This window comes from Protobothrops mucrosquamatus, unplaced genomic scaffold (assembly GCF_001527695.2).
Source record: "Protobothrops mucrosquamatus isolate PMUCROS unplaced genomic scaffold, P.Mucros_1.0 scaffold150, whole genome shotgun sequence".
Classification (NCBI taxonomy): domain Eukaryota; kingdom Metazoa; phylum Chordata; class Lepidosauria; order Squamata; family Viperidae; genus Protobothrops; species Protobothrops mucrosquamatus.
The window spans coordinates 818,358-846,016 of record NW_015386515.1 but is presented as its reverse complement, the minus strand read 5'-3'; the positions used below and the strand labels follow the sequence as shown (position 1 = coordinate 846,016).

The 27,659-nt window shown below is 36.7% G+C and overlaps 1 protein-coding gene across 1 annotated transcript in view; it reads right to left on the bottom strand.

The window, feature by feature from the left end:
* Nucleotides 1-27,659, bottom strand: part of NFIX (nuclear factor I X) — a 214,726-nt gene that overhangs the window by 163,920 nt on the left and 23,147 nt on the right. Inside the window, exon 2 of the mRNA XM_015813288.1 lies at nucleotides 2,569-3,100. Within this exon, the coding sequence (XP_015668774.1) occupies nucleotides 2,569-3,100 (532 nt within the window). The remainder of the gene's footprint in view (nucleotides 1-2,568; nucleotides 3,101-27,659) is intronic.

Below are 27,659 nucleotides of genomic sequence, written 5' to 3'. Positions count from 1 at the left end.
GGGATTCTAAGGCTAAACACAGAATCAATTGTTTAAAGTTTGGTAGGTTGTAAAATCTAGCTCAGTGATGGCGAACCTTTTAGAGACTGAGTGCCCAAACTGCAACCCCAAACCCACTTATGCATCGTCGGGTGCCGGGTGGGTGTGGCCCATTGGGTGGGTATGGCCCATTGGGTGGGCGTGGCTGTGGTGGTAACAGCAGATTGGGTGGGACTAAAAAGTTCAATCAATCAATTCCAACTTTGCAAGATCTTTTTTTTTTCTCGCGAGAAGTTGAAATTGACTGATTGATTGAACCTTTTTTTTTTTTTGTACACGGCGGCGGAGGCGTAAAGCGAAAAGGTTTTATAAAACTCAGCTGAGGGCCTAGGACTGGGGCAATGGCGCGTGTGCCCACAGAGAGGGCTCTGAGTGCCGCCTCTGGCACCCGTGCCATAGGTTCGCCACCACTGATCTAGCTTATTCCACCGGTAAAAGGGATTTTAGCAGAAGTTCTATTTTCCATATTTAGTGGCATGAATTGAATTTCCTGTTCCACCATACCTTTTCTCAGTCTTTCACTTAAAAGATTAAATACTTTGCAGTGTTAAGAGAATCTTGACTTGCAAAATACTGTAATATCATGCATGTTAATAATTCCAGCAAATATTCATAACCCACCCGCATCTTGTTATGGCTTATGATATCTGCATACAGAAATTTAAAACTGGAAGAAAACAAACTCTTATACAAACTATTGATCTGTAAATAGCTTTAGGCTTAGGTGGCCTTCCTGGGCTTTTCATTGGAGTAGAGTAGAGTGAAGCCTATACAATCCAACTGTGAATACACACATATATACTTCCTTGAAAATGCAAGGAATTCAATTGCTTAAGGATCACATTACATTTTAAAATGATTTGCCAGCTTATTTGCCAATATCTGGGAAAAACTACTTAATCATTAAAACATAAATGATTAATTGTCAGAGGTCATTTATTTTATTCACCTCATGAGTTTACCCAACTTTCCATATTTGACTTGAAGTATGGAATGAAAATCTCTTTCAGATGATTTATCTGAATTTTAGAAAGCATGATAAGATCTACTTTATGTGTGATGCCTTGTGAGTAAAATTGCCACAAATCAATACGTACATATTCTGATATGAAAGGGGAATTCTCTGTGTTTAAAATGGATTGGTGTGAATCTGGCTGGGAAGGTAATGGGGGCCTAGTTTTGTTGTAACTTTAATTAGAGTGAGAAAGGAAAAGGAAAAGCACTTGAAGAAAAGGAATACAGGAATGTTGTTTTTTACTTGCCAGGCCTGGAAGTGCCCTGAGCTGTGCAGAATAGATGATATGAGTGTGCCAGTAATGCCATCCGCAGGCGCTGAGATGAACCTCCTGACATTGTCCAGAGGCTGCAGGACACACACTGGGTGGGCATACTCTAAAAAAGGAGAAAAGACTCCTGACAATATTATTAGACTGAAGCTATAGAAACACAGACTGTTGGGGACACATAAGGTGGCCAGAAGGTAGACAACTGGGTTTAACAGAAGAGTCTTGTCATTGTTGAAGAAAAAGTGTCACAAAGATGGAAGTGGCATCCAGGAAAACTGGATTATTGTTGGACCCTTGACCTCTTAAAAGAAAAAGAAGCGAGAAATACTACAGAAGCAACAGAAGGAGGAAAGGAAGTTTGGGGTAGATCCTTTTTAGTACAACAAAGATAAATCTAGAAATATTCTGCAGCCATCCAATTTGGATTTCAAAGTCTAAAGCAAATTAGATATAGGGCTCAAAATAAACCAGGTATTTCTGTTTCAATTGCAAGAAAACAAAACTAAAAGAGAGCTGGAAAAAACAAATAAAAATTAAATACAGTAGGGACGTGTGGTCATCTACACACTCACACAGTAAAGTCAAGCTGAAAAAAAGAGGCCATGAAAACAAAAGAAAGGGGTTCCAAACTATCCCTTCCACACGTAACTCTCCCCTGAGAAACTTGTTCCTGTGTGGGACAGCAGGCATTGAAAATTCATTTATTGCTCTAAAGCTGCCACACTATTTGTTCAGGAGTGCCTATCTGAACGTTTGCAGTTTACAAGCCCCGGGCATGCTGATATATTAAATTGATCCTACAAAAGAAATTAGGAAGGAGAGGGGAATCAAGCAAAGAAACAAAATTCTGACCCCAAAATAAATGTTCCTCAATTTGCCTTCTAATTAATAAAACCCTTTTCTCTTTGCCGATTGACATTTACCTAAATAATCTTTGTGCACCTCCGCCCACCCACCCCCCAACCCTCAGCTTTCAGCAAAAGAGATTTTCTTTACCATAAGAAGTTACAGGCATCACAGGTAGAAAAGAACCAGGAAATCAAGAAAGACTACCCGACAGAAGGACTTTTTCAAATAATTGAGTATGATGGACTTACCCTAGTGCACATTTTAAGTTAGCAGTTTGCTAATTAGGGCTGAAATTAAAGATATAGAGAAAAACAAAATTTTGGAGAAAAAAAACTGCCTATAAAATTAAATATAAAAGCCAAAAATAGTGAGCAGTGTTATTTATAGGACCTACCAGGAGTGTGAACAAAATACGCCAAGTAAAGATCCAGTTCTTTAATTGTGACTCCAATGTGGTGTGGCTGGACGCAAAGGCCCGGGTTTGAGCACTGCGGCGACTTGTATAGCCGCTCCCCATCAGTACTTTCAAGGGGGATCCCTTTGAACAAGATGACCATAACTAGGTCCAGCCTCCAAACCTTGTCAGCCTGCCTCAGGCAGTCAATCCTGCGAATTTTGCCTTTCTGATCTGGATTGGAGAGGACACAACATGGTGCTTTCTTGCCCGTGATGGTCAAGACAAAGTCCTCACGAAACTCTGGGCGGATATCCTTGCGTAGCTTGGCCAGGAGTCGGGATGCCCATTTCTGCTTGATCTCAGGCTTTTCACCAAGTAATTCATCCTTCACAGCTCGTTCCTCATCCTTTGACATTCGCTTCTCGTGCTTCTTAAAGTACTTTCGCTTCCGAGCTTGCAGGTTGAACCATGTGTAGGAAAAGGCACGGACATGAGGAAGGAGAGCTTCAATGAAGGGGTGGAATTCATCCTGGGGAGATCAGGGGGAGAAGAAAGGATGCAAAACAAAGAAAGGAAAAATCCATTAGAATAAGAAAATCAGGAGGGGGAAGCATCGCAACGTGAAATTTATAGGAGGGGGGGGAGAAAAACAGCAAAGTGAGAGCACATAAAGCCAAACTCAGAATATGATTAATCCAGCCAACAAATAAACACAATACTAGAAGAAGGATGACAAGCAGCAATTTGAGGAGGGGGGAGGGAGAGAAAACAGTAAAATTAACATTGTTTCGGCAATGCATTAGTATGGAAATCTAAAAAAAAAACAATCAGCATAAAGTTGTGGAAGTAAAATTTCACTTCCTTTAAAAATAAAAGTATTGAAGTTTGTTCAGCAATGTAGGAATTAAAGACAAAATCAGTTCTGATCCCCTGTCCTAAACCCAAAGCTCTAAATATTCTTTATAAATTGAAATAATTTTAGTGGGCCTTCTAACTTTATTTTAAAAATAAAAATTTCCCTACAACAAAAGCATCCAGGAAAAAAAAAATAGTCAAAAATGGAAATAGTTACCATTGCTCTGTCTCATCCCGGCGAAGCTAAGCCCCCGATTCAGAAATTCTGGGCTCAGAATTGCAGAGAATAGAAGGCAGACGATATTGTGGGTATACGGGTGGGGGGTGGGGGGTGGAAGGTGAGGAATGGAGAAAAAGGAGGAAAGTAAAACTGTACGAAGGAAGTGCACACAAGAGTGCTCGATATTTCTTAAATTAAATAGAAAATAATTGTTGGCTGCATTCTTCACTACAAACTGTTCACCAAAATGTTCAAGTCTTGTTTAATAAAAAGAGAGGGAAAGCAAAAAGGAAGGATTGAAAACTGAAAGAAGGCAGCTAGGAAGGGAAACCTCAGCCGAAGACAGAAATAAATCAGCATCACTCTGCCTGTGCCACATAATAGGTTAAAAATGCCAAATGGCTGTTAAAAAAAACTAGCAACAATAACAGCAATAATAGTGATAAAGGGAAGAAAGGAAACAAAATTTAAAAATAGGAAGGACAACAGCAAATAATCAGACAGGGGAAGCTGAGACCAGGGAAGAATCTCTCTCAGCGTTGGCAGAAATGCAAAGATGCAACTTAGATGTGGCTTCCTCCGCCTGAGAATAGGGGTGATCGCAGGTCTAGGGGAAAAGGGGCAGACTCCGCTCTGGGATCAGCTGTGATCGGCTGCTGGCAAAACCCAACTGCTGGGGTATGGGGGATTTTGTTGTTGTTGTTTTCCCCCCTTTTTTCCTTTCCCTTTTTCCTCCTAAACTCTCTGGCTTGCTTGCTTTCTCCTTTCATGCTCGGTCCCCAACCATTTGCCTTTGCCAATGCCAGCAGAAAAAAAGAGAGAGGGAGAGAGAGAGAAGAAGGATCCACCTATTTGGCAAGAAGACCTATCGTGGAGCAGCCAATGGCTGCATCAAAGGAAAAGGGAGGTGGAGGGGGAGGTTGGCAGAGAAGGAATCAGGGAGGGGGTGGCAGAGAGAGACAGAGAGAGAAAGAGACTGTGCAGTTAAGAGACTGAAAACAATTTGCCAAATTGACAAGTTCGTATCTAACAAGCAAAGTCCAGCAGCAATGGCATTTTTATTGGCCCGCAGATTTTGGCTAGAATACAACTAGCAAAATATTTTAAATAAATAAATCTCCTAGAATACATCCCAAACCCAACCCCCCCCCCCAAGACAGCCCCACAGACCTCAGAAAAAGCAGCTGTTCTGTCTTTCTCTCTCCATCTTATTCTCCTTCTGGCACCTCTTGGCCCAACCATTTCTAGGAAAAGATCTATTCAACTATAATACTCTTTAAGATTCGATCAGATTTAGCTTACTTTTTTCTTAGTTCAAGCAGTGATGGAAATTCATTATCCCCTGCCCCAATACATTTCTTTGTAACTTTCTGTTATCTACCTCAGACTTCAGGCAGTCAGTCTGTCCTGTTTCTAGCAAAATATGAGTTTTCTGCACATTTCCCCTTCCTTCTGCCACTTCATCTCAACATTTGCCAAGAACTTCAGTCTTTAGTGTTGACCATCAATCATTCAATTTGTGATTTACTTAAATGGACCAGGGTTCCAGATAAAATTATTTATGTCTTCTAACCATAAATCAATAAATCAAACATGACAAAACTTGACCATATTGCAAAGTTGAAACTATCCTGAAACTTTTTCAAGGGCAGCTATTTTATTTTATCGCAACACACTTTTTGTTACCTGACTTTTGATTATGTTGCAAGTTTAAAACAAAGAGCATCAGAAAAGCTGATTAAAAATAGTATTAATTAATTTCAGATAGAGAACTTTAGGGAAAAAAATAGTACAAAGAAAGACAACAAAAATAAAATGTGTAATACTTTGTAATATACACAAATATAATATATACACACACACACACACACACATATATATATATATATACATATATATATATATATATACACACACACACATATATATAATATAATGTGTAAGATTGAGATAAACAAATGGAAGAGGAAATCAAAAAGATAAAATAGAGAGCTTTAAAGAGGATAATAAATATGAGCAGGAAAGTCAATAATAATGTTTATGATTATTAATAATCATCCTACAATGATATCTTTAACACCATCAAACAACATCTGCCTATCCCATTTCTTTAGGAAGGACTCAATAGGTGAATAAAAATGCCAAATCCAGTCTAAACACTTGACTGACTATGCAACAAATAATAATAATAATACCAGCATCTTCAAGACTACTACCGGTAGTAAATTTACTAGTATATTTACTAGTATAATTACTGTCATAAATATACAAAGATTGAAAACAAAGAAATAATGACTTATTATAAATTAATTGCAAATGGCAGCTATACTTAAAACAGCTTACAGTCTGCAACGATGCCTTTAATAATATTAAACAACAACATCTGCCTATCTTTGGAAAACATTTGATAGGTGGACAAAAATGCCAAAGCCATATAAACATCAGACCAACTATAATAATAATCAGTCTTCCAAAGCTTTTGCTTCAGTATGGGAGCATTTAAGAGAGACCTGGGAAATCACTCTTACTTTATTATAACTGAATCTTGTTTGCTTTTTCTTTGGCTTAGCCCAGGGGTAGGCAACCTTGGCTCTTTTATGACTCGTGGAGTTCAATTCATAAAAGAGCCAAGGTTGCCTACCCCTGGCTTAGCCCATCCATTCTCTTAGCACCTTATCAACTTTTCATAGGGCAATAATAACAGAGAAGCTCAATTTTGCAAACAATAATTTACAATTTACAATTCAGGGCACTATTTATACTGACCCAAAGGGCAATATATATTCCTCTTTGCATTGCTATACTTGAGTTTTTCTAGTCTTGGCTGCACCTGTGTGAGTGCAGACCCTGACATACCAAACACACTAGTGAGAGGCATGAAAGTCAGACTTATGCTGAGCCTTTTCTAATGCCCACTGTCAGTTCCAGGCCTTGTTGCCAGGTTTTCAGCAGCCAAGTAGACGGCCAAATGAGAGCTCCAGATTTACATTTGCAAATCGTAAGTGAAGGTTTGCCCTGCTCAACTTAAATTGGGGAGGGAGGGGGACAAATGGTTGCTTCTGTCCACCCACAAATCTGGCATTAGCCAGTCCATTGAAGCAAGGTACAGGGCCCTCCAACCTCTTCCCACATATAAACAGATTGCTTGCTTGAGAAAAGTATAAGCTGCTCCACACCTCTTTGTGACCCTAGTGACAAAATATCAAAGGACTGTGACCAAATACCTAAACCTGCCCCTTCTGCTCAATCACACAAATTATAGGTGAGCAGGCAGACAGGCAGGCAGGCAGACAGTTGAGGTGTAAAAGTTCTCTCCAGGCACAAAAGCTTGGAGATTAATTTTCTACATCTGTATCATGAGGGGGTGTATGTGCAAGCTGAAGCATAAGAAAGTAGAATAAAGAAGATAAAAGAAAAATGAACTCCTGCCCTTTCCTCTCTCTCCTCAATAGCCATCCCCCCCCAAGATTTTCAAAATAAGTTGGTGAAATTTAAAACTTCTTTGACTCTCACTTCATCATTACTTGGGAACACAAAGACTCCCAACTTCTTACATGCACAGAATGCTTCCTTAAAGTAGTATATTTCTTTTAACTTCTAAGCAACTAATACATTTTTTTCTTAGCATAAGATTTGATATGGAACTGAAATATGCTATTCCTCCCTGTAAAAAAGGCACTGCACAAAATTAGATTTTAAAACAAACTTTAGGGATCGAGATGCTGCAAATAAGTATAAATACCTTTCTTCCCCTTATAAAAGGAGTACCAATATCCATGTTTTATTCAATTTTTGGCCATGTACAAGTACAAACAACCCCAGATTTGAATTCAGTGCTGACGTCCTTTCCAATATTTTTTACCTCGATGTAATCAACCACCTGAACTGATTGTAAGATCTGACTAGCCCTAACAATACCAGTCTATAATATGATACTCGGTCACAGCTAAAATTCTGATGCACTCTTTTTACTTTTCTGATACATTAAATCAAGCACAAGTGTGATTTAATCATTATCTTGCATCAGTAGCAAACTTCTATGGGATTTACAGAGATAAAGATGGATATGGAATTCCACATTGGACAGGTAACCCATAACGTTTCATTCAGCATTTTTATTTATTTTAAAAGAGAGAGATAAAGGTGAACCTTTTATTTTAGTACTACATCCAGGTTAGTACTAAACAGAAACAGAGGCTGCAAATGAAACAATGGAAACATCGTCAAGCATCGGCACCCACTGTTGGTGATTACAAAGGAAGCTGTTGACTGTTCAAACTAGAAAACATTTACTATTATTTAGGGATTTTGCCACAGAATTTTTTGATAATGCATACTTTGGTCCAGCCATATTAGAGAAATAACCTAATATCACAAAAACCTTACAATGGAATTAATCTGCCACATATAGTTTCTATATAACGTCTGTTCTAATCAGTGAAGTTCCTTGTATCATCCCCTGGTTTCCAATATTAAATAACAAAAAGTGACCATGTACAAGAGGTTGTTCTATTGAAGTCTAGTACAGAAGATTATTGTTTCTTGCAAAATAATAAATTGGAATAATATGACTGAAGAGAAAATGTGTATATCATATTCTCCATCTGATCAATCAATATGCAAGTAAGGAGAAATAAAATAATAAGTACAGTTAACCAGAAGATACATGATACCAATAGAAACATATAAATTAAAGGGGAAGAAGAAAGAGTATATTTTAAAAAAGAGCCATTCTAAAAACCTGGAGGAAAACAAAGAGTCAGCTCTAATATCTGAAACAGTTTCCCTGCCTCCTATCATCAAAACAAAAACAAAACAACTTTTTATCATTGCCACTCCAATTTAAAGCATTGTCACTTTTTATCTGCATTAACTAAAGATTTTAAGGGAATCATTTAAGAAAAAGTTTATTTAAAAGTATAGTTTTGAATGCTGACTTAGAGGTAGGAGATTCTGCAAAGTCTGGGAGAACTTTTATATCAAAATTCTATATATTACTCAGGAGTAAATATTGAGTTCACTACAAAGTTCTCCCAAATGAGCATCTAGCGGACTGTAGAAGCTAATTGCTTCAAATAAAACTTTCCACCTCTTTGTCTATTTTCCTTGTGTGTGTGTGTTTATTTTTGCCTTTTCATTTTTGGAGGCTCTCTTTCTCTCCCTCCCTCCTTCTCACTTTCACTCTTTTCCAGCAAGAGGATCAACTGTAAAGCTTTCTTGGGGTTGTCATAGAAACAGTCAGTAGCACCCTGGCAAACTACTTCCTTAGTGAATGAATAGCACATAAATTTCCACTCTCCACAGGGCTAGCGAGATCTACAACATATTAGCCTGTGGCTTGCTCCTGCCGTTTTTTTTCCCCCCAGAGTGCAGAAATGAGAAACCTTTTTTTTCTTTTTTTGCTAAAAATGAATCTGTGTGATTTTATGTCCATCTTGGCTGGGTTCCAGATGGAGTACAAAATTTAAGGTGGATACATCTTCCCATAATTACAAAGAATTATGATATGCAGTATTTTGCAATATACATCATAGGAGCAAAATTATATAAATACACAAACATACAATAGAGACTAAAATGAAAAATTGACTAGAAGCAAACAACAACTTCCAGCATGGATTGGAACAATTAAACCAATAAGACAGAATAGTCTCCCAATATGCATTCTTTTTTTTAAAAAAATGTTCTGTCTATTGCACGACGCTCGCATGAACCAACCTAGCTTCTCAGTAATTGCCAACTCACCTCTTTTAAAGAAATCATCAAATATCTCCTACTCATGTCTCTCCAATATTAACAGAATTCATTTCCACAACTATAGGAAATATTTATTAATGTACATCTCACATCTTTGGCATATTATACAACAAAATCAATTGATATACTTATATCAGTTTGCTTTGCTTCTTCATTCTTCTGAGCTAACACTTAGAGCCTGCTTGAAAAGTTTTTCTCTCTGACCTGATTTAGCACAAACAAGGGAAAACTGCAGTAGACTCCACGTCCTAACGAACTTGAGTTAATTAATGCTGTGAAAGAAAGAGGTTCTCTCTCAGCCTCTTGAATCATGGTTCACTACCCCTTTCAATTTTCTATCCCCCCCCCCACGCAAAAAAGTGAGAGAGGAATTGCATTCAAGTATTTTTTCCCTGTCTGAGTAGGGAAAATAAACAATGCACAAAAGGAAACAGAACAGTACTGCATAAATCTATGCAAGAACCTGCTATAAAAATACTAAGAACAGTTATCTCAATATTTCACCTTACAGACACGAGGAGAAGGATAAGTAGGCAAAGATAAATGATAAATAAGATAAATAAGCGGTTCCATGATTTAACATTAAACCAAGCAAGTGGACTTAATGGAAGAAATTGAAGGAGTCAGGAAAATCTATTTGTCCTTCCTTTTTTCATTTTTATAATTTAACAATAGGGACAAAACAATTAGACTCTTAATTTCCAGGTAATTAATCCAGTCCTGACTTCTGTACGTAACCATATTTCCATTCAATACCTGGATTAAGAATGCAAAATTGAGAGTCTCTTTGATTACAAATTTACTGAATAAAATTGTTCAACTTTTGCCATGAGAGCTAGACTGCTCAACAAAAGTATATTTTATAAAAATTAATTTACAGTATATTCATACTGACCCTATAAATCCACAATGCCTACAACACAATTAAGAATATGATCTAAATACTAGCTCTCCAGCACATGAGTATTCCAAACTAATCCTAAAGTTTAAAACATTTGATAATGCCAGTACACTAGGTTTGGTATTGGTGAAAATCCTAAATGTTTATGCTTAGTAAGCTACCCAGAAGTTTACATAAAATTGTAGAAACACTAGCAATTAATTATTAGAGTGATATAAAATTCTACAGAATTGAGTCTAAGCCCAGATACGTATATTGAAAGAGTACTGGGCATGCAGCAACAAAGAACAAAAAATATGGTAGTACCAGCAAGCAAAGGCAAATATCGTTACTTTTGCTTAGTTTTATCTTTTTACTCCTTAAGTTTATGAAAGGAAGTGTTCTCATTATTGCCCATTACCCTCCCCCAATCCCATTTATTATTTATTCAAGTACAACTTATTCATTTGTACTTTATTCAAATACAATTTATTCAAGTACAATTCATTCATTGAAAGGGGACAGCTCCCTTCGGTGCCTAAAACAGGTCAGTGTGTAAATTTGTGGTATGTGAAATTATAGAGTTTGTTTCCTTTGTTTTGTTTTTGTGGCAGAGTTTGACTTGAACAGAGCCATTTTTCCAAAGACCACAACCAAAAATTGCAAATGAAATTAAATGAACAGACAGAGCTCTTCATCTACTGTTGTACAAATGAACACTCGTATAAGGCTTCCCGTATTCTTGATGCCAATTTCATTAGAAGCTCTGGAACATTTATGGCAACTGCTTTTTCAGTCAGATAGGAGATTGAGATGAGACAAGCACATCAGAGAAAAAAGTACGGTTGTCTTACTAAGAAGCTATAGCTGGGATGGGAAGCTACTAACCCATATGTGAATGTGACTTGCAAGTTATTGCGAGGAATATAATACATTTTAAAAAGCAAAATAATTCCATCCTAATAAGAGTAGACACTTCTAAGGCTGTATTGTATTTATTTTTTTCACCACAAAAATTAAGATTTATATTAGAAAGTGTGCTTTAAAAAATGCACGATTACACAGATTTACCAAAAAAAAGAACAATATATACAATCATTTAATACACATTTGAAATTATTTTTAATAAAAAATAAATGTAATTTTAATTATCAATAAATAATACTTTACAAACTGCCTACAAATAATTGTTCACCAGAAATAACAGGAGCAATTTTCCTTTCAATGTTGTTTGTACCATGATCTCTGAGTAAGCATTTATTTAATATTTCAACTTGATATCTGTAATCAATGCATAAATATAATCTAAAATAATATTCAGATATGGTAAAATAAACATGGTTGCAGTTTTGACCAAATGATTTTGATAGTTTGTAAACTCAAATCTACAACTCCTGAATATCTAAAATACAGTATATTTAAACATAGAGATGGAGAAAAAAAGTACAATTAAGAATAGCTTCCCACAAATATTCCTCACATCCTTATGCCCCATGATAATTTCTGATGCACAGGCTCAACACACCATTCAACCTTTGGACTCTCAGCAAGCAGTTCCCAAATGGCCTTCAAAAAAGAGACCATTTCAACTTGTATCCTTCTGGAGCTACTTTCAAGGCAAACAGACCTTTAAGTGGCCACTGAGAAGCTGAAGAAAGAGTTGTCCCAGTTGGATACATTCAGGCTGCTGACAGAGGAAGAAACAGAGCATGGAAACACCTGTTCATCCGAAATTCCTACTTCTGACTGCAAGCCATCTTTCTAGACCAACACAATTCATTGACAGTATTCAAGTGTAAAGCTAATTGGACTTATCCAACTGAAAGTGACCACAACTCCTCACCACCAGTCTATCCAATGGATATTCTGTCTCAGATTGAGAACTGTGGTCTAAAACATGTGGAGAACATGACACCAGGATTGATAAACTATGGTTCATTGTCACATGAATGTATTTCAGAATCACTGGTTCCCCTTTCCATTTTGTGCTCTGGCACTGCTGTAAGGACAGAATGCCTATTTCTCTATTTATAATTAATCATAGATTACAATTGTAACTGAACCTAAATAAACTGTGGTTCATTGGCTACAATTTATTGAAATGAATTCTTCAAACACTTCATAGTATGATCCATAAAAATAGTTTGGTTTAATAAACTATTGTTAAGATTAACCACAGTTTAGGACTTGACCAGAAAGCTAAATTGAAGTTAATTGAAATTAGAAACAAATGTTTTCAATCTACTTTTTGCAGATGTTCTGGAGAAAAACACAAGATTTTAGAAGCCTGAAGTAGGTTTACATACATTAAGCATGAACTTCATAATTTTTAGGGGATATTTTTCATTTTTAAGTGAAACACTAACTAGTATCTACATAAATACATTAATAACTTCTTTAAAAGTTTGTTTTAGACTGAAATTGACCAAAGAGTCAAGGCTTGATATTTACATGTTTAAACTTTTTAAAAAGATTGTTAATGCATTTATGTAAAATTTATTCTTTCACATAGAATACTATGAAGATATATCTTATAATCTTTTTTTAAAGGTAAAAATGCTCCAGATAGCAGACAAGTCATAATCACTGTCCAGTTGGCATCTGTAATAATTACGTCAAACGTTCATACATATAAATATGGGTTGGTTTCAGCATTTTAAGATTACAACTAGAGAAACCAATATAAGCTGACAAATCATTATGCATGCACTCACAACAGTTTTACAATCCCACCTGCAAACCTCTGAAATACTCCCATCTGCATATAGACTTTGTATACAAATGGTAACTGATAGAAATGCCATATCTATTTCTTATTCCAATTACTGATTACATTAACAGAGGAATGGAAAGGGAGGCGAGACATCAGGCACCCACTATTGAAACATTTTGCAACAGCTTGGTATCAGAAAATGTTTTAATGATATAACATGTTTCTAAAGGCATCTTGGCAACCAAACTCCACAACAAATAGAAAAGACAAAAAATATAATAAAATATGAAATGTCTCAAAATTAATCTCATGACGACAATAGTATAATGTATGCTGGGAAGGGAACTGAAACACTGTGCATAATGAATATGCATAATGAATACTTTTTTATTAAGCACCTGATGTGGCTTGTAATCTAGAAAGGCCAGATAGAGCTAGAGATAAAATTTGTCTTGAAGACTCTGCACTGATTTGTTGGGACAATAAAAATTTCTCCACTGACATTTCTAGATATTTTTGCAAGAAAAAGAGAAAGATAATCTTACCAACAGATTTAAATACGTTTTTGTCTTGTAAGAATGCTCTCAGAAACCCAAGTGCTATGTCGTTATATAATACCATATATATGAATTACCACTCTTCTGACAATCCTATTCTGCCTCAGTACCAAAACTGAGCTTTCTTGAACCGAAAAACTCAGATTGGTGAAATATATTGAAGCTAGAATTTAAAGATCTCTCCCAGAATTGTGGGCCTGACTCCTCACATCCCCTTATAACTCTGAATTTCCCCTCCATAAATTTCAGATCAATTGGTAGAGATTCCCATTATCTTCCTCAGATTGTCCCAGTGGTTTATTTTATTTGCCTTCAAAAGGAATCATCAGTGCCATCCTGGACACCAAGGAACCTCTAAGAGCAGTCCCCATTGAACTGAAAAATCTAAATCATTTTAATCACAGGAATCAGCAATAATAATAATAATGAGAACTAAATTATCAATGACTCTAGGTGACTCACAGCAATCCAAGAAATTTAATAAAAGCAATAGAATGTTAAATAATAAAAATGGCAAGTATGATGAAGTAAGAGGGCTTGCTCTCCTGCATTGAAGGCCTAGGTGAAGAGTGAACCAACTCTTAATGGTTCTTCTAAACAACATCAGAGTGAAATGATCCAGATGTTGGGAGGAACCTCAAGCTTATTTACATATCAAAACTATATCCCACCTATCACTGAAAGATATCAATACTCTATTCTTCATGAGATCACAAATATACAGAAACGTTACCTCAACAAAAAGGTCCATGTTAAGGCAAATTATAATATTTTGCAAATTTTAACAAATTTATATAGTAAAATTCATTTTCCAGGCACTAAAGATGCCATAGGAAAGCTTATGGTACAATAGTTGAACAATAAACCTAACTATTTAAAAATAGTCTGCAATGTTGTACCCTCTGGGGCTAATAAGAGCCAGGCAATTGTCTTCTAAAAGGCAAATACAATGCAAATTTGCATTCAAGCAGGTATTTGGCTTTTAAATTGACTTTGCTGGGTGTCGGTGTGTATATGGAATTCTTTGATGTTATTTGTATTTTTTTACTTATGTATTTTTACTTGATTTTACTTGCATCTTAATAACTTTGTGTGCTCTGTGTTTTTGTCTTGATGTTCATTATTGTTAGTTGCCATGAAAATCATCCTCTCTGGTAAGACAGATTATCAATTAAAGTAGCATCCCAACCAATACTGTAATACCTATTCCAAAATAATGTCTAGATATAAGGTAGCCTTGTGGCTGGATGAAGAAATCTGCAAAGGCAAAACAGCCGATCTGCTGATCACATTTTAACAATAAGGAACTGGAACTTGATTAATCTCCTAGTTTTCCATAGTGGAAGAAAGCAGCTCTAGAAATCAAAATGTTCTTTCTAAAGGCAGCAAGTAAATTTTCTCAAACTGACACAATTAAATAAGAATTTGAGGAATTAAAACAATTCTTCTACAAGGAGGCCAAATGCAGTCCAGCAGCCACAGTAGGTTAGAATGCACAAGATCCTTAACCGCTCTCTTGCAAGTCTAAACACACTGAAAAAGCAAGCAACATTTAATTTCAAGCTGCTAGGATGAAGCCGTTTCTCTGCTCAACTTAGACAATCGGAAATTGTACAGGCTTGCCTTGAACCTCCTATCTCTTGTAGCGAGGTAGAAAGTGGGCTTAGAGAACATGCCTGTATCTCCTGAAAAGTGTCTGTTATCAAACTGGTGTTAGCTCTAGTAACATTAGCTTTTAAACTTTATTGAGTATTTCAAAATGTGTTGCCATTGTTTTTCTTGTGTGCCTGGTGTTGGGTTGATTTTTTTTTTTTTGACTTCTCTAATTAAACTTCTCCTTAAGAATATTCTGTTTTGCCTCAGGTATTCAATAATTGTGTGGCATAATTGTGACTCATATAAGAATTCTGCTGCTTGGTTCTGCACTGCCAATATATAAAATAAAAAAGAGACTCATCACCAATTGTTAATCCTACAAATAAATTCACCGGGTACCATTTACTCACTAAAATCTAAATGCATCGTAAATTTTTAGCAGTTATTTCGAACTTAAATGCAGTTGTGAACATTTGCTATATTTGCAGTACATAACCAGCTATTATTATACAGATGATGGCCCTAAGCATGCAAGCAAAGCCCCACCCTTTTTATAATGTTGCATACAATGCACATAAAAGGGTTTTGGTCATATGGTTGAAACCAACATCTTGATTTTTTTTTTTTGACACTTCCACTGTAGACAATTGTTGCACATAAAATTATATTTCAATCCTGAAGCTAATTTGCCCTGGCCTACCAATAACGTGGCTGCTTTTGTGCATTTAACAGAAGTAATATATATGGAAGTAAGATCAAGGTGTATTTATTTTGTAAAAGAAACCATGATTTTTTTTATTTTATTGTGTTTTACTAATCTAGATCAAGGCTTTTCAACCTTTTCATCCATTGCACCACTTTTAGGATATGGCAATATCCGAGTACCACCAGTCGCCTAGCAAGGTGTCAAAAACTTGATGACCCCCCCCCAAAAAAGGAAAAAGTGATAAAGTACAGGTAGTCCTCGACTTACAACAGTTCACTTAGTAACTGTTCGAAGTTACAATGGCACTGAAAAAAGTGACCCCCAAGCCACAACCAAGCAAGACACCTGCCTGTCCTCCCAGCGGCGCTCTTCCTCCTGTCCGAGGTTTTCATTGTTGTGAGCATTTCTGTTGAGGATTGGCAGCGGGGGTGGGGTGGGGGTGTTTGGTTTTTATTCCCCCATCTGCTGGGTGGTTGCAGCAGGTTTTGGTCACTTCACATGACCCTGGGACACTGTGACCGTCATAAATATGAATCAGTTGCCAAGCATCTGAATGTAAATCACAAGACCCTGGAGATGCTGCAACATTCCAGCTGATTGGTGCTTCTTCAGGGCTCAGCAGAAGCACCAGGATCAGCGCCGAGCTCCAGCTGGAGTCTGGCACTGATCCTGGTGCTTCCACTGAGCCCTGACAGCCCCGAAGACGCGCCGATCAGCTGGAAAGCGGCACTGATCCTGGCGCTTCCGCTGAGTACTGACAGCCCTGCAGCTCCAGCCATCTCTCGCTCAGGCTTGTGCGGTGCTGCCACCAGTTCAGCGCATTCCCCTCCCCCGCTACCACTTTTCTAGGATGGTCGCGTACCATTGCCAGGTGCCAATGTACCACAGGTGGTACCTGTACCACTGGTTGAAAAGCCCTGTTCTATATGATTCTCTGGACAGTCTGGTTGTTGGCACTGCTAACTTTTTAACAGCAACTTAATCTGCAGCAAGAACTATTTCTTAGAAATGACAGTCTAAAATATCACATGTGATTTCATAAACCGGTTTTAGCTGTGCACTCCTGCTTTCCTTTTACTCATTCACCAATATTTTCAGTGTGGCAATTTGGCCTGTTCCATTTATCTAAACTGGTTGCACGTAGGTATTTTAGCAAATTTATGTATATATGTATGTATGCATGTATGCATGTATATATGTATTTAGCGTATGGCATATCATACATGGACTAGCAGTGTATATAACATTTCATCTAGATCAGGGCTTTTCAACCAGTGGTACGGGTACTCGGATGTTGCCATATCCTAAAAGTGATACAATGGGTGAAAAGGTTGAAAAGCCCTGCACTACAGCGTTAACAAAGAAAACCTTTTGCATTTCTGAGTATAATGGTCTGAAGCAGAATAAGATTCAAATCCCACCCTCTCTCTTGCTTTGGATTCTGATTCTATACTAAAAGAGGCTTCGTGAAGCAAACAGCGTGCATTATACTACTGTGCTATGGAAATCAAGGGTGAGCCCAATTTTAAGGTGTGCAGAACAGGAAAACTAAAGCAATTAAAAGAAGTTGAAAGAGGCAAATCTGCTTAACTAGCCAGTATAAGTATTCTAGTACTGATGTCTTCCTTCATCCAAACATGTTTGAATGCTTCCGCGGGAAAGCCAGAAGAGAAGGAGAGGAAAACAGTGGGGTTTCTCCCTGATACTCAGATATTTACAGTAGGAATCTCTCTCCTAGGAGATGATTTGTCAGTTGCTTACATTGCCTGAGCATGGGCAAGTTTATTCCTCCTACATGCCTCACACTTAAGGAGATAAATCCTACTTCCTGTCATTAAGACTTCAGAAGTATATTATTATCTCCTGAATGCAAGGGATAAGCTTTCCCCAAAATGCTGAGATTACTCCTAGTTCATACTGAAACCAGGCAACATTTGAAGAGCTCTCAACTCAAAGTATCCTACTGTTTTCCTCTGAATGCCTATTTTCCTGCTTGCCAAAGTTCTCTTTAAAAGGGACCTCTTAGCTATTAAAAAAAAATCAAAACTGTTTAAGAGATCCACACATTTGCTAGTGGCAAAGCTTCTTGGATACATTTAAACACTGCCTAAGTGGCAGCAACTGCAACAACAGAATTAATTATTCTTGTTGAATTTAATCTTCATATCCTTTTGCTTTAAGGCACAGTTCAGCTTCTGGAACCAAGACCTGCAGGTTTCTGCCTGAAAAGTATTTCCCATTTTTGTTTTTCTTGTTTCCTTACGGCCAAATATCAAAGTATGAAATCTATAGAACACTTAAAAGTAAGATGCTAGAATGTATTTATCTTCATTTTTAAATTTTCTTTTTTATTACCCCGCATGAGGAACATTTTAAGCAAAAAATAAAAAAGAGGGAATCCTACTAACACATTCCAGATTCCTAGGTGATGAGAGAAAGGAAATACGTATGTGTTTCCAAATTCTTTCAAGAAAGTTTCACAATAAAAAATGCAGATACATTTAATAGGTCAAGTTTCTATGTCTGCATTAGATAACAATAACAATATATTTAAAAAGAGGAAATACTTCTGAAGTGAATTTATATGCCAATAATCAGACCATCATACTGATTAAAATTTTTTTTAAATACAGCCTTTAGTTAATGCTTCTGTGATGCAGTTCTCAATTTCTTGGCAATATATTTGATGGACAAACTATTCAGAGATGAATAGCCAAAGACAGTTAAATTATTTTAGAGATATCGTGAACTTTGTTATTCTGATGATTAAAATAGCAAATACATATAATTGTATTATTTATTTTTCCTAGTTGTTGAAAATGTAAGTACGGTAACTGAGTTTTTTAAAATGGTAATATCTTATGGGATTTGAAAGAATATAACATTTTAATGGATTGTTAATATTTATTTCAGATGTCACACTTGCATATACCACCATGTCTGAACTGAATAGTCTTCCTTCATTTCTTTAAATATTTATTTGCTTTGCAAACAAACACCAGAGCTTCTTGCCACTATTGATGTTCAATGAATGCATTGAAGGTCAAGACACTGAAATTTAAATTGATTCAAACAATGTAATTATGCAATTAGGTAACTTAACATTTTTAAAGCTGGGGAATTTCATTTTCATATCTCTTAAAAGCAAAGATGTCCAGAAGGTGGCAAGTGACAAAATGTGATCCATGAACCATGTTGCAAAACTTATATAGTAAGGTTTCCCTCTCAATTTCTCACATCATCGGTTTGACATGATCTTGGTGTGCTGCAAGTACCTAGATTTGAAAATATCTTCTTGAAGTTTGAATTATATACTATGTGTTTAGTGGAATTTGCTGCTAAGTAATAGGATCATAGCTTTCACTGCCTGATTTCATGATTCTCATCTTGTGACATACTGGGCTTAGATTCTAACCTGCTGTTTTGAACAAGTATGATATCTTTCAATTTTCCTTTTTGTTCACAACCCCAGTAACTGTTAGTTACTGGCAGACATGTCTTACTTACCTATCTCAGACTTATTTACATTTTATTTCTAATTTCCAACTAACATCATGCAGGCTGGACAGGAACAGCCAAAGGCTGGATGTGGTCCAGGGGTCTTAAAATGCTGAGATCTGATATAGAGGGCTAGATTACCATTCCTTAGGTAAGTTTCATCTTTTAGCAAAGTACCTTTTGGAATGGAATGGAGTGGAGTGGAGTGGAGTGGAGTGGAGTGGAATAGAATAGAATAGAATAGAATAGAATAGAATAGAATAGAATAGAATAGAATAGAATAGAATAGAATTCTTTATTGGCCAAGTGTGATTGGACACGCAAAGAATTTATCTCCAGTGTATAAGCTCACAATGTTCATATAAACAGCAAGTAATAGGTCATAGATCATAAATCATAGTTTTAATTATTAATTATAAGTTACAAACAACAATTGATAAATCATGAAATGATTATTTATATTCTGTCTATGGCATGTGCAACTTAAGGTGGTGTGCATAATCCTTCCCCTCCCTATTTTCCCCACAATAACTACCATTTGATGTGGTTTGGCCTGAAAGAGAATGCCTGGCATCAAGGACAACAACCCAGAATTTTGTAATTTCTATCTATCCATCCCTTAGTCACCATACCCAATTTCTTCATCAGAATCTTCCTATTTTCTCATTTTACTTTCTTCCATAAAAAGTAGTACTAACAGATATGCTATGATATAAAAAACTAAGAGTTGGATTATATTCATCTTTTCAAATGTATTTCTCTGCATTCAGTGAAAAATTAAAGTTTCTTCTTAAACCACTTCCCATTACAGAAGTAAACTAGGTCTCCAAACCTTAATTAACTCAGTACTTCTGATTCAAGAAACTGAATGTGAAGAGATGGCTGCCAAAGTTGTGCCCTCAGAAATTTCCAATTTTACAGTTTCTCTCATCTTTATAGCACCATAGTGGGGAAAATCAATATAAATGAGAATTTTGTCTTTAATTGTCAGACTTCCCTCTTTGCTGTATAAACTAGAAAAAGATAATCCATGGTACAAGAATTTAAAAGCTCCAACTACTAATGAGAAGTAAGGTTAAGATAGCAGTATAAGAATTGCAATAAGTACCCCATTTTCAAATGAGGAACATATGTGAATATATAAGTAGGAAATTTGTGATGGCAAAACAGGTACTCCGTGTTTAGCTATTGTAATTAGGACGAATGACTCAGCCATAAAATTAAGCAGTTGCTAAGTGAATGATCCTCAGCTTTCCTTTGCTTTACAGACCTGCAAAGATCATAAATGAGGGGACTTGTAAATTTGCCTTTTCCTCACGATTGTAACTGTGAATGGTTGCTAAATGAGGCAGCTAAAAGAGGACTACCCGTATGCAGATGGGAAGAGGCTTGCCTCTTTTGTAAAAAAAAAAAGGTGTTCTGCATCTGTTTATGGTTTGGTAACTACTTTGGGGGGGGGTAATAATTATTAAAAATAACTCTCATATCGATACAGATTTTCATAGAGGATTTATTAACTCAAAGTAGTCCTCAAGAATAATTTCAACCAGGCTGATAAAAAGAAGTACTCTTCTACCTACCTTGTGAATTTTATCTCCCCCTTCTCAACCTCTGTGCAGAAAAGGTCAATATTATGACCTGTTTAATTGGGTAGAGAGACACAGTTGGTGAACTACAAAAATAATACTGAAGAGCTGCACTTTTGTGTTCCTAGTATAGCGAAGTAGACTGATAGGTATGGGAAACACATAAAGCACTTGTGAACAGTCAATTTAAATCAAGTTCACAGTCAATTTAAAAGAGGAACTCCAAGCTTTTCTGGTTACAGTACTTTCCTACAGATTATCTTAATGTACGTACATTATCAAAACTAATATAACCCCAAGTAAAGGCTCTTGTTTACTGAAGCACCCATACTCATCCTAATTAATATGGAGCAAATTTCTCCCTGAAATAGTGGATAATTGTTATTCAAAATCATATCCATTTTGGGGAATTAACTCTGGTGAGGAATCATTAATCTATTAGGCTTTTAGCTTCTGGTAACAGACAAAATTGAGAAGGTGATAAGATGGATGGTGCAGAGTTACAATCGTGGCAATGTGTCAACATATGTAAGCAAGCGGGAGGGAGGGGGAACTTTAATAAGGAGGGAATGGGGGCAGGACTGGACAATGGCCAGGCAGAGAGAGAGAGAATGCAAGTATTGGATCTTTACCAATAGCAACACAATCTTATGCTGTGCTTTAAAATGATAGTACTGTAGAAAAAACATCCAGAAACAGAATGCCAATCCAAACAGTAATAAAGCAAAGGCTGTATCTCATCCTTTCATGAATATCAACAGAATGATATTCTGATTTTTTGATACATGAAATGGTTGGTCCAATTGCAACCATAAGTTTCCCTTTTTCACATCATTATTGTACTATGTTCTCTATATATTACAGTTGAAAGTCTGTTCAATAGCCATTTATGGATGATCAGATTTCGGTGGAAAGCTGAACACCATCCGGCTTATTCAGAGTGAATAAGAATTAATTGTACAACACTAATAAACGATGAAATGCATTGCACAATTATGTCTTCAAGTGACCACAGGTGGAGCTATTGTGCCATTTTCAATAGAGGTTTTTTCATAATAGAATAGTTCAATTCTTACATAAAATAAGAAAGTGCCTAAACATTCACAAGGTAAATGATTAATCCACCCCTGAGTGTGGATGTTAATGCAGGAATAGCATGGTTAATGAGCTTAAAACAGAGATGGGATCACGTCTAAGTCCGTTCCCTCCTATTACATCAGCTTTCCCTTCATCATTTCTCTCCAATGCTACATTTATAAATATTTTGTTAACTTTTTTGGGGGGGGTTGTTTTTTGGAAAAGAATTACAGATGAGCTGGGTCTGGATGGATTCCAAACCACCTGGAATTAATTTCAGATCAGTTTGTTAAAACAATTACACTTAGAAAGGTACATGAATGAATGAATAAATGAATGGATGATGTGTATATTACAGGTCCTCAACTTACAGCTGCAGTGGGGCCAGAATGTCTATCGCTAAGCAATGTGGTCATTGAGTTGTGCCTGATTTTATGACATTTTTTGCTGCAGAGCTTAAGCTAATCTCCACAGTTGTGAAATGATTAAACTAATCTCCACAGTTGTGAAGTGAATCACGTGATTGTTAAAATAATCTGGCTTCCCCCATTGACTTTGCTTGTCAGAAACTGCTGGAAAGAGAGCAAAGGGTGATCATGTGACCCCAGGATTCCATAACCATTGTAATTACATGCCAGATGTCAAGTACACAAATTCTGATGACATGATGCTGTGATGGTCGTAAGTGTGAGGACTGGCCGTAAGTCACTTTTTCAGCACTGTTATAACTTTAAACAGTCATTAAACAAATGGTCATAAGTTGAGGACTATCAGTATATCAAATATCTAAATAAATACACCACAGATATACTTACAAAAGCAGAACTATGGGTATACCTACCAATCCTATTCCTAGCAAAATTAATATATAGCACCTACAGTATTCATATTATTGTAGGAATAGAAATGAGGGATATAAAGGATTGCAAACTTTGAAGGTGAGAACAAAGTTTACTAAACAAAAATTTATTACCCAGATAAAAGCTGCAAAGGACCAGTAATCTTGACTAGGAACAATTTTGTATCTATACTAAACAAACAAATATGTTTCTTTCTTCTTCTTCTTCTTTTTTTGCCTTAAAAAGGATAGTATAGATGTAAATTATGGAAAGAAAAAAAATTCCAGCATCTGGCCTATCAGCAAAGAAAAGCAGAAAATAGAATAGAACAGAACAGAACAGAACAGAGCTGGAAGGGACCTTGGAGGTCTTCTAGTCCAGCCCCCTGACCAAGTAGGAGGACCTATACCATCTCAGTCAGATGATTGTCCAGTCTCTTTTTAAAAACTTCCAGGGATCGAGCACCCACGATTTCTGGGGATAAGCTGTTCCACTGTTTGATTGTCCTCACTGTCAGGAAGTTTCTCCTTAATTCCAGATTGCTTCTGTCCTTGATCAGCTTCCAACCATTGTTTCTAGTTCTTTCCTCTGGTGCTCTGGTGAACAACCTTACCCCCTCTTTGTGGCAGCCTCTCAGATACTGGAATACTGCTATCATGTCTTCCCTATTTCTTCTTTTCTTTAGACTGGCCAAACCCAAGTTCCGCAGCCGTTCTTTGTACGTTTTGGTCTCCAGGCCTTTGATCATCTTAGTTGCTCTTCTCTGAATTTTTTCCAGACTCTCAACATCTTTTTTGTGATATGGTGACCAAAACTGGCTGCAGTATTATAGGTGTGGTCTTACTAGGGCTTTATAAAGTGGTACTAATACTTCATGTGATCTTGATTCTATGCCTCTGTTTGTATAACCCAAGATTGTATTAGCTTTTTTGGTTGCTGCTGCACACTGCTGGCTCATAGTTAAGTGATCGTCCACCAGGACTCCAAGGTCCCTCTCTCAGTTACTGCCTCCAAGCCAGGTCTTGCCCAATCTGTATTTGTTCCTTTGGTTTTTCCTGCCTAAGTGTAGGACTTTGCTTTTCTCCACATTGAAGCTCATTTTATTGGACAGGGTTCATTGTTTGAGTTTGTCAAGATCTTTTTGGATCCTGAGTTTGTCTTCTAGGGTGTTGGCTACTCCTGACAGTTTGGTGTCATCTGCGAATTTGATGAGTTCCCCTTCAATTCCCTCATCTAAATAGTTTATGAAGATATTGAAGAGTACTGGGCCTAAGACGGAACCTTGTGGTACCCCACTGCTTACTTCTCTCCATGTGGATGTAGTGCCATTGAGGACTACTCGTTGAGTACTGTTTGTCAACCAGCTACAGATCCATCTGGTGATGATGTTGTCTATTCCACCTTTTTCTAGCTTACCAAGGAGTAGGTTGTGGTCTACTTTGTCAAATGCCTTACTGAAATCTAAGTATACTACGTCCACTGCGTTTCGCTGGTCTACTAGTTTAGTCACTTTATCAAAAAATGTTATGTGGTCTCTATCCCCACTGACTCCAATGCAACTGCTATGTGAGAACCAAAGCCCTGTTATCCTTAGGCAAACACAAATCAATCAGAGAACATAGGAAGCTACAGCATTTGAACATGAGAGTTGAAATGCTACTCAACCATCACATTTTAGGTTCTTTTGGTTTACACTGCTTATATTTACATTTGCTTTACTGTGTCTGGTTTTTCTCCACTCTCCTATCGAATAAATGTTCTGTATGCTGAGCCTCCAATACAAGGCAGGATACGTGGACTGACCTTCATCTGCTCCCTTTCTATACTTGCCATCTTTTTATTATTTTACAAATCTTTTTTAATTGCCAGCTTATTACAAAACTGCACAGCGCTTGGAATACACAGTCCACAAAAGCAGGAAATGGAAGAAATGCTAATCAGAAAAGAAAGAGCAGGAGAGCACAACTGGCTCCAAATTGCAGGGTTTTCATCCCCACATAATCTTGCTGGGCAGCCAGCTGAAACAGGGACATTTGTCTGTCTTCAATTCTCAATGTGGTAATGCCATACCAGCACCAATTCCCAGCTGTCTTTCACAGCAGACAACACAGAATCAGAATTAATACCTGTAAACCCAGGGTAGACAAAGCAGAAAAAGACATAGAACAGCAGACTCCAGTAGGCCAGACCTGCTCCCCCAGTTACGATCCCTGCCTTCTCCTTTGTGCTCACATAACACATAACACAGCTAAAGCACACACACAAAATAGATCTCATTCAGGAGATGAACAAGCTACACTGTATGATAAAGATGTCCTTTCAGTGATAAACCTCCAAACAATCAGGAAATGTTTAGTGTGACTCAATCAAATAACAGGACTAGCCTGAGACAAATAGTCGTAGAATGAGTAGAGGCAGAAAGTTTATCTTTTGTGCAGCATGCATGCACTGTACTCTAGTGTAAAAATAAAATCCAAATAATTGCATTATTTATGGGAAGTTTTCCTTCTTAGATGTTAGCCCAACCTGGTTTCTAATAAGTCAGTGGGATGAAATCTATGGGAGCTTTTTACCAATATCTAGTCTCCCAGTATTACGTATGTATGTGTGTATGTCTATATGTAAATAAAAAACAGGATTGCCAATTATTTGGATGACCTGCTTTGGAATATGGGAAGCAGGAGTGCAGCATCCTTTTATAGCAGCTGCCTCTTTTATTCAGACTTAAACAGAGGCCTAAAAAGGGCACCATTGCTTTTAGGAGTCCTCTTGTTTGTGCAGCTGCAAGCTTAACACGATTCCTTAAAGGAAGGGTATCGGCTTACAGGCTCATGTGGAAGCTTGAAAAAAGAAGCAACTGCTTTAAAAAGATTCTGCAGCTGGATTCTGAACATCTTTAGAAATATTTTGAAAATATTTTAATTGTTTTGAAAATATGCACAGGCTGAATATTTATTAGCTACCTTTCATTACAGTCATAATCCCAAAAATGGGATTTAGTATATTTTATTGAAAACAGAAAAATAGTCATGATTTTTTCACATGCAATGCTCTCTTACTTATACAGTTTTGTTTTGCTTATACAATTTGTTTTGCTTATTTTTGTAAAAATCTTATAGAAAAAAATCTTAAGAACATGGAATGACAGAACATATTGTAAAATAACTATTGGGGACTTATGTTGAGTATTTATAGGTCATTTTTTACTTTACTTGATGTGAAAGTTACTAATTTCATTGCCAACATCACAATTTGGTATCTGCCACAATTATTTCAACAGTACCTGACAGCTTTATAATTAATGAACATTTTCAAATATAGAGAGAGCAAACATGGTTGCTGAAATGATACATCCAAATAATATTGATGCTTTACAAATGGTCAACATAGCAATGTCATGGGTAACATTGTATACTAAACATTAAGTCTCTTTAGCCATATAACCAAAAGTATAAATATTTAGACATTTGTAATCAGGATTAGAAAGAAAAATCTAATAAAGATACCTTGATAAAACATGTAACAATATTTGAAATATTAGCTACACTAAAGTCAATGCCTATAAAGATGATGCTAATTCCTAAAAAACTAAAAACATTTAGAAACATTAAAAAAACATTTTCAGAATTGTCAATAATATTTGCTACATTTGCTTGGATTTCTGTCTTTTTGTCTGTGGGCTGAGTTTTGATTTTGGGGGGAGGTTTTTTTTGTCAATTTAAGATATAAATAGATTAAAGCAGGGGTGTCAAACTCACAACATCACGTGACATGTCGTGTCGTATCGTGACCTTTTTGCCATTGCTGGCAATGGGGTGGGTATGGTTTTGCCGTGACGCATCTGGCCTGCGGGCCGGCAGCTTGACACTCCTGGACTAAAGCATCTGTTAATTTCTAAATAGGTGATGCTGTCTGAACCTCTCCCTGAACTATCCCAGCTAACACAGAGTATATTAACTGGGAGTGAAGAGGAATGGCTCCTATTATAATAATCTTAAGTAATAGTGGTTGTAGTAACAACATTTAATTAAAAAATAACAATTAATAAAACTAAGTAAGATAAACCCCTACTGAGCCTAAAATGAGTGAAATGATATCCAACTAACACTTAATCAACATTGTGGTTACTGGTGGGGCCAAGTACTCGGCAGGAGCTATCATACAAGTGGAAAGGGATTAATATTTCAGATGTTCCTCATCACCTTTTTTTCCCTTATCAGTGTTGTCTTCTTCTTTTGGGTCTATGAATTTCAATAAACACTCTCCTTTGGAGTGGCATTCTAATGGAGTACGTTTCATTCCAGACTGCTATGTAATTCTAGTCAAGGGTAAATAGAAACACATACACACAAAAAAGCCCTTTGTGCCAGGATGAAATTTGAAATTTCATCTTGCTTTAAACCAGTGCATCTTGTGATGGAGCCACAGAAGCAGCATTGATATTTTTTACTGCCTACCGAATATTGAATAAGTAATGTAATTTCATTTTTCATGGGGGTAACTGAAATAAATAAACAGCCTTAACATCCCAGAATATTTTATCAATGCATGTACCAATACAATCAAATAGATCATTTTAAGCTGGTATCAATAGTGTTTTTCAAATGGCCTGGCTCTGATTTTTTTTACAAGAGGGTAATGAAGGCATCTTTTGGGATGATTAGGTTTAAAAAAAGGCTTTGGATGCATGAGATACAGGAAAAAGCAGATAGCAGAGAAATATTGATCAACTGAACTCCTCTCTCTCTCTCTCTCTCTCTCTCTCTCTCTCTCTCTCTCTCTCTCTCTCTCTCTCTCTCTCTCT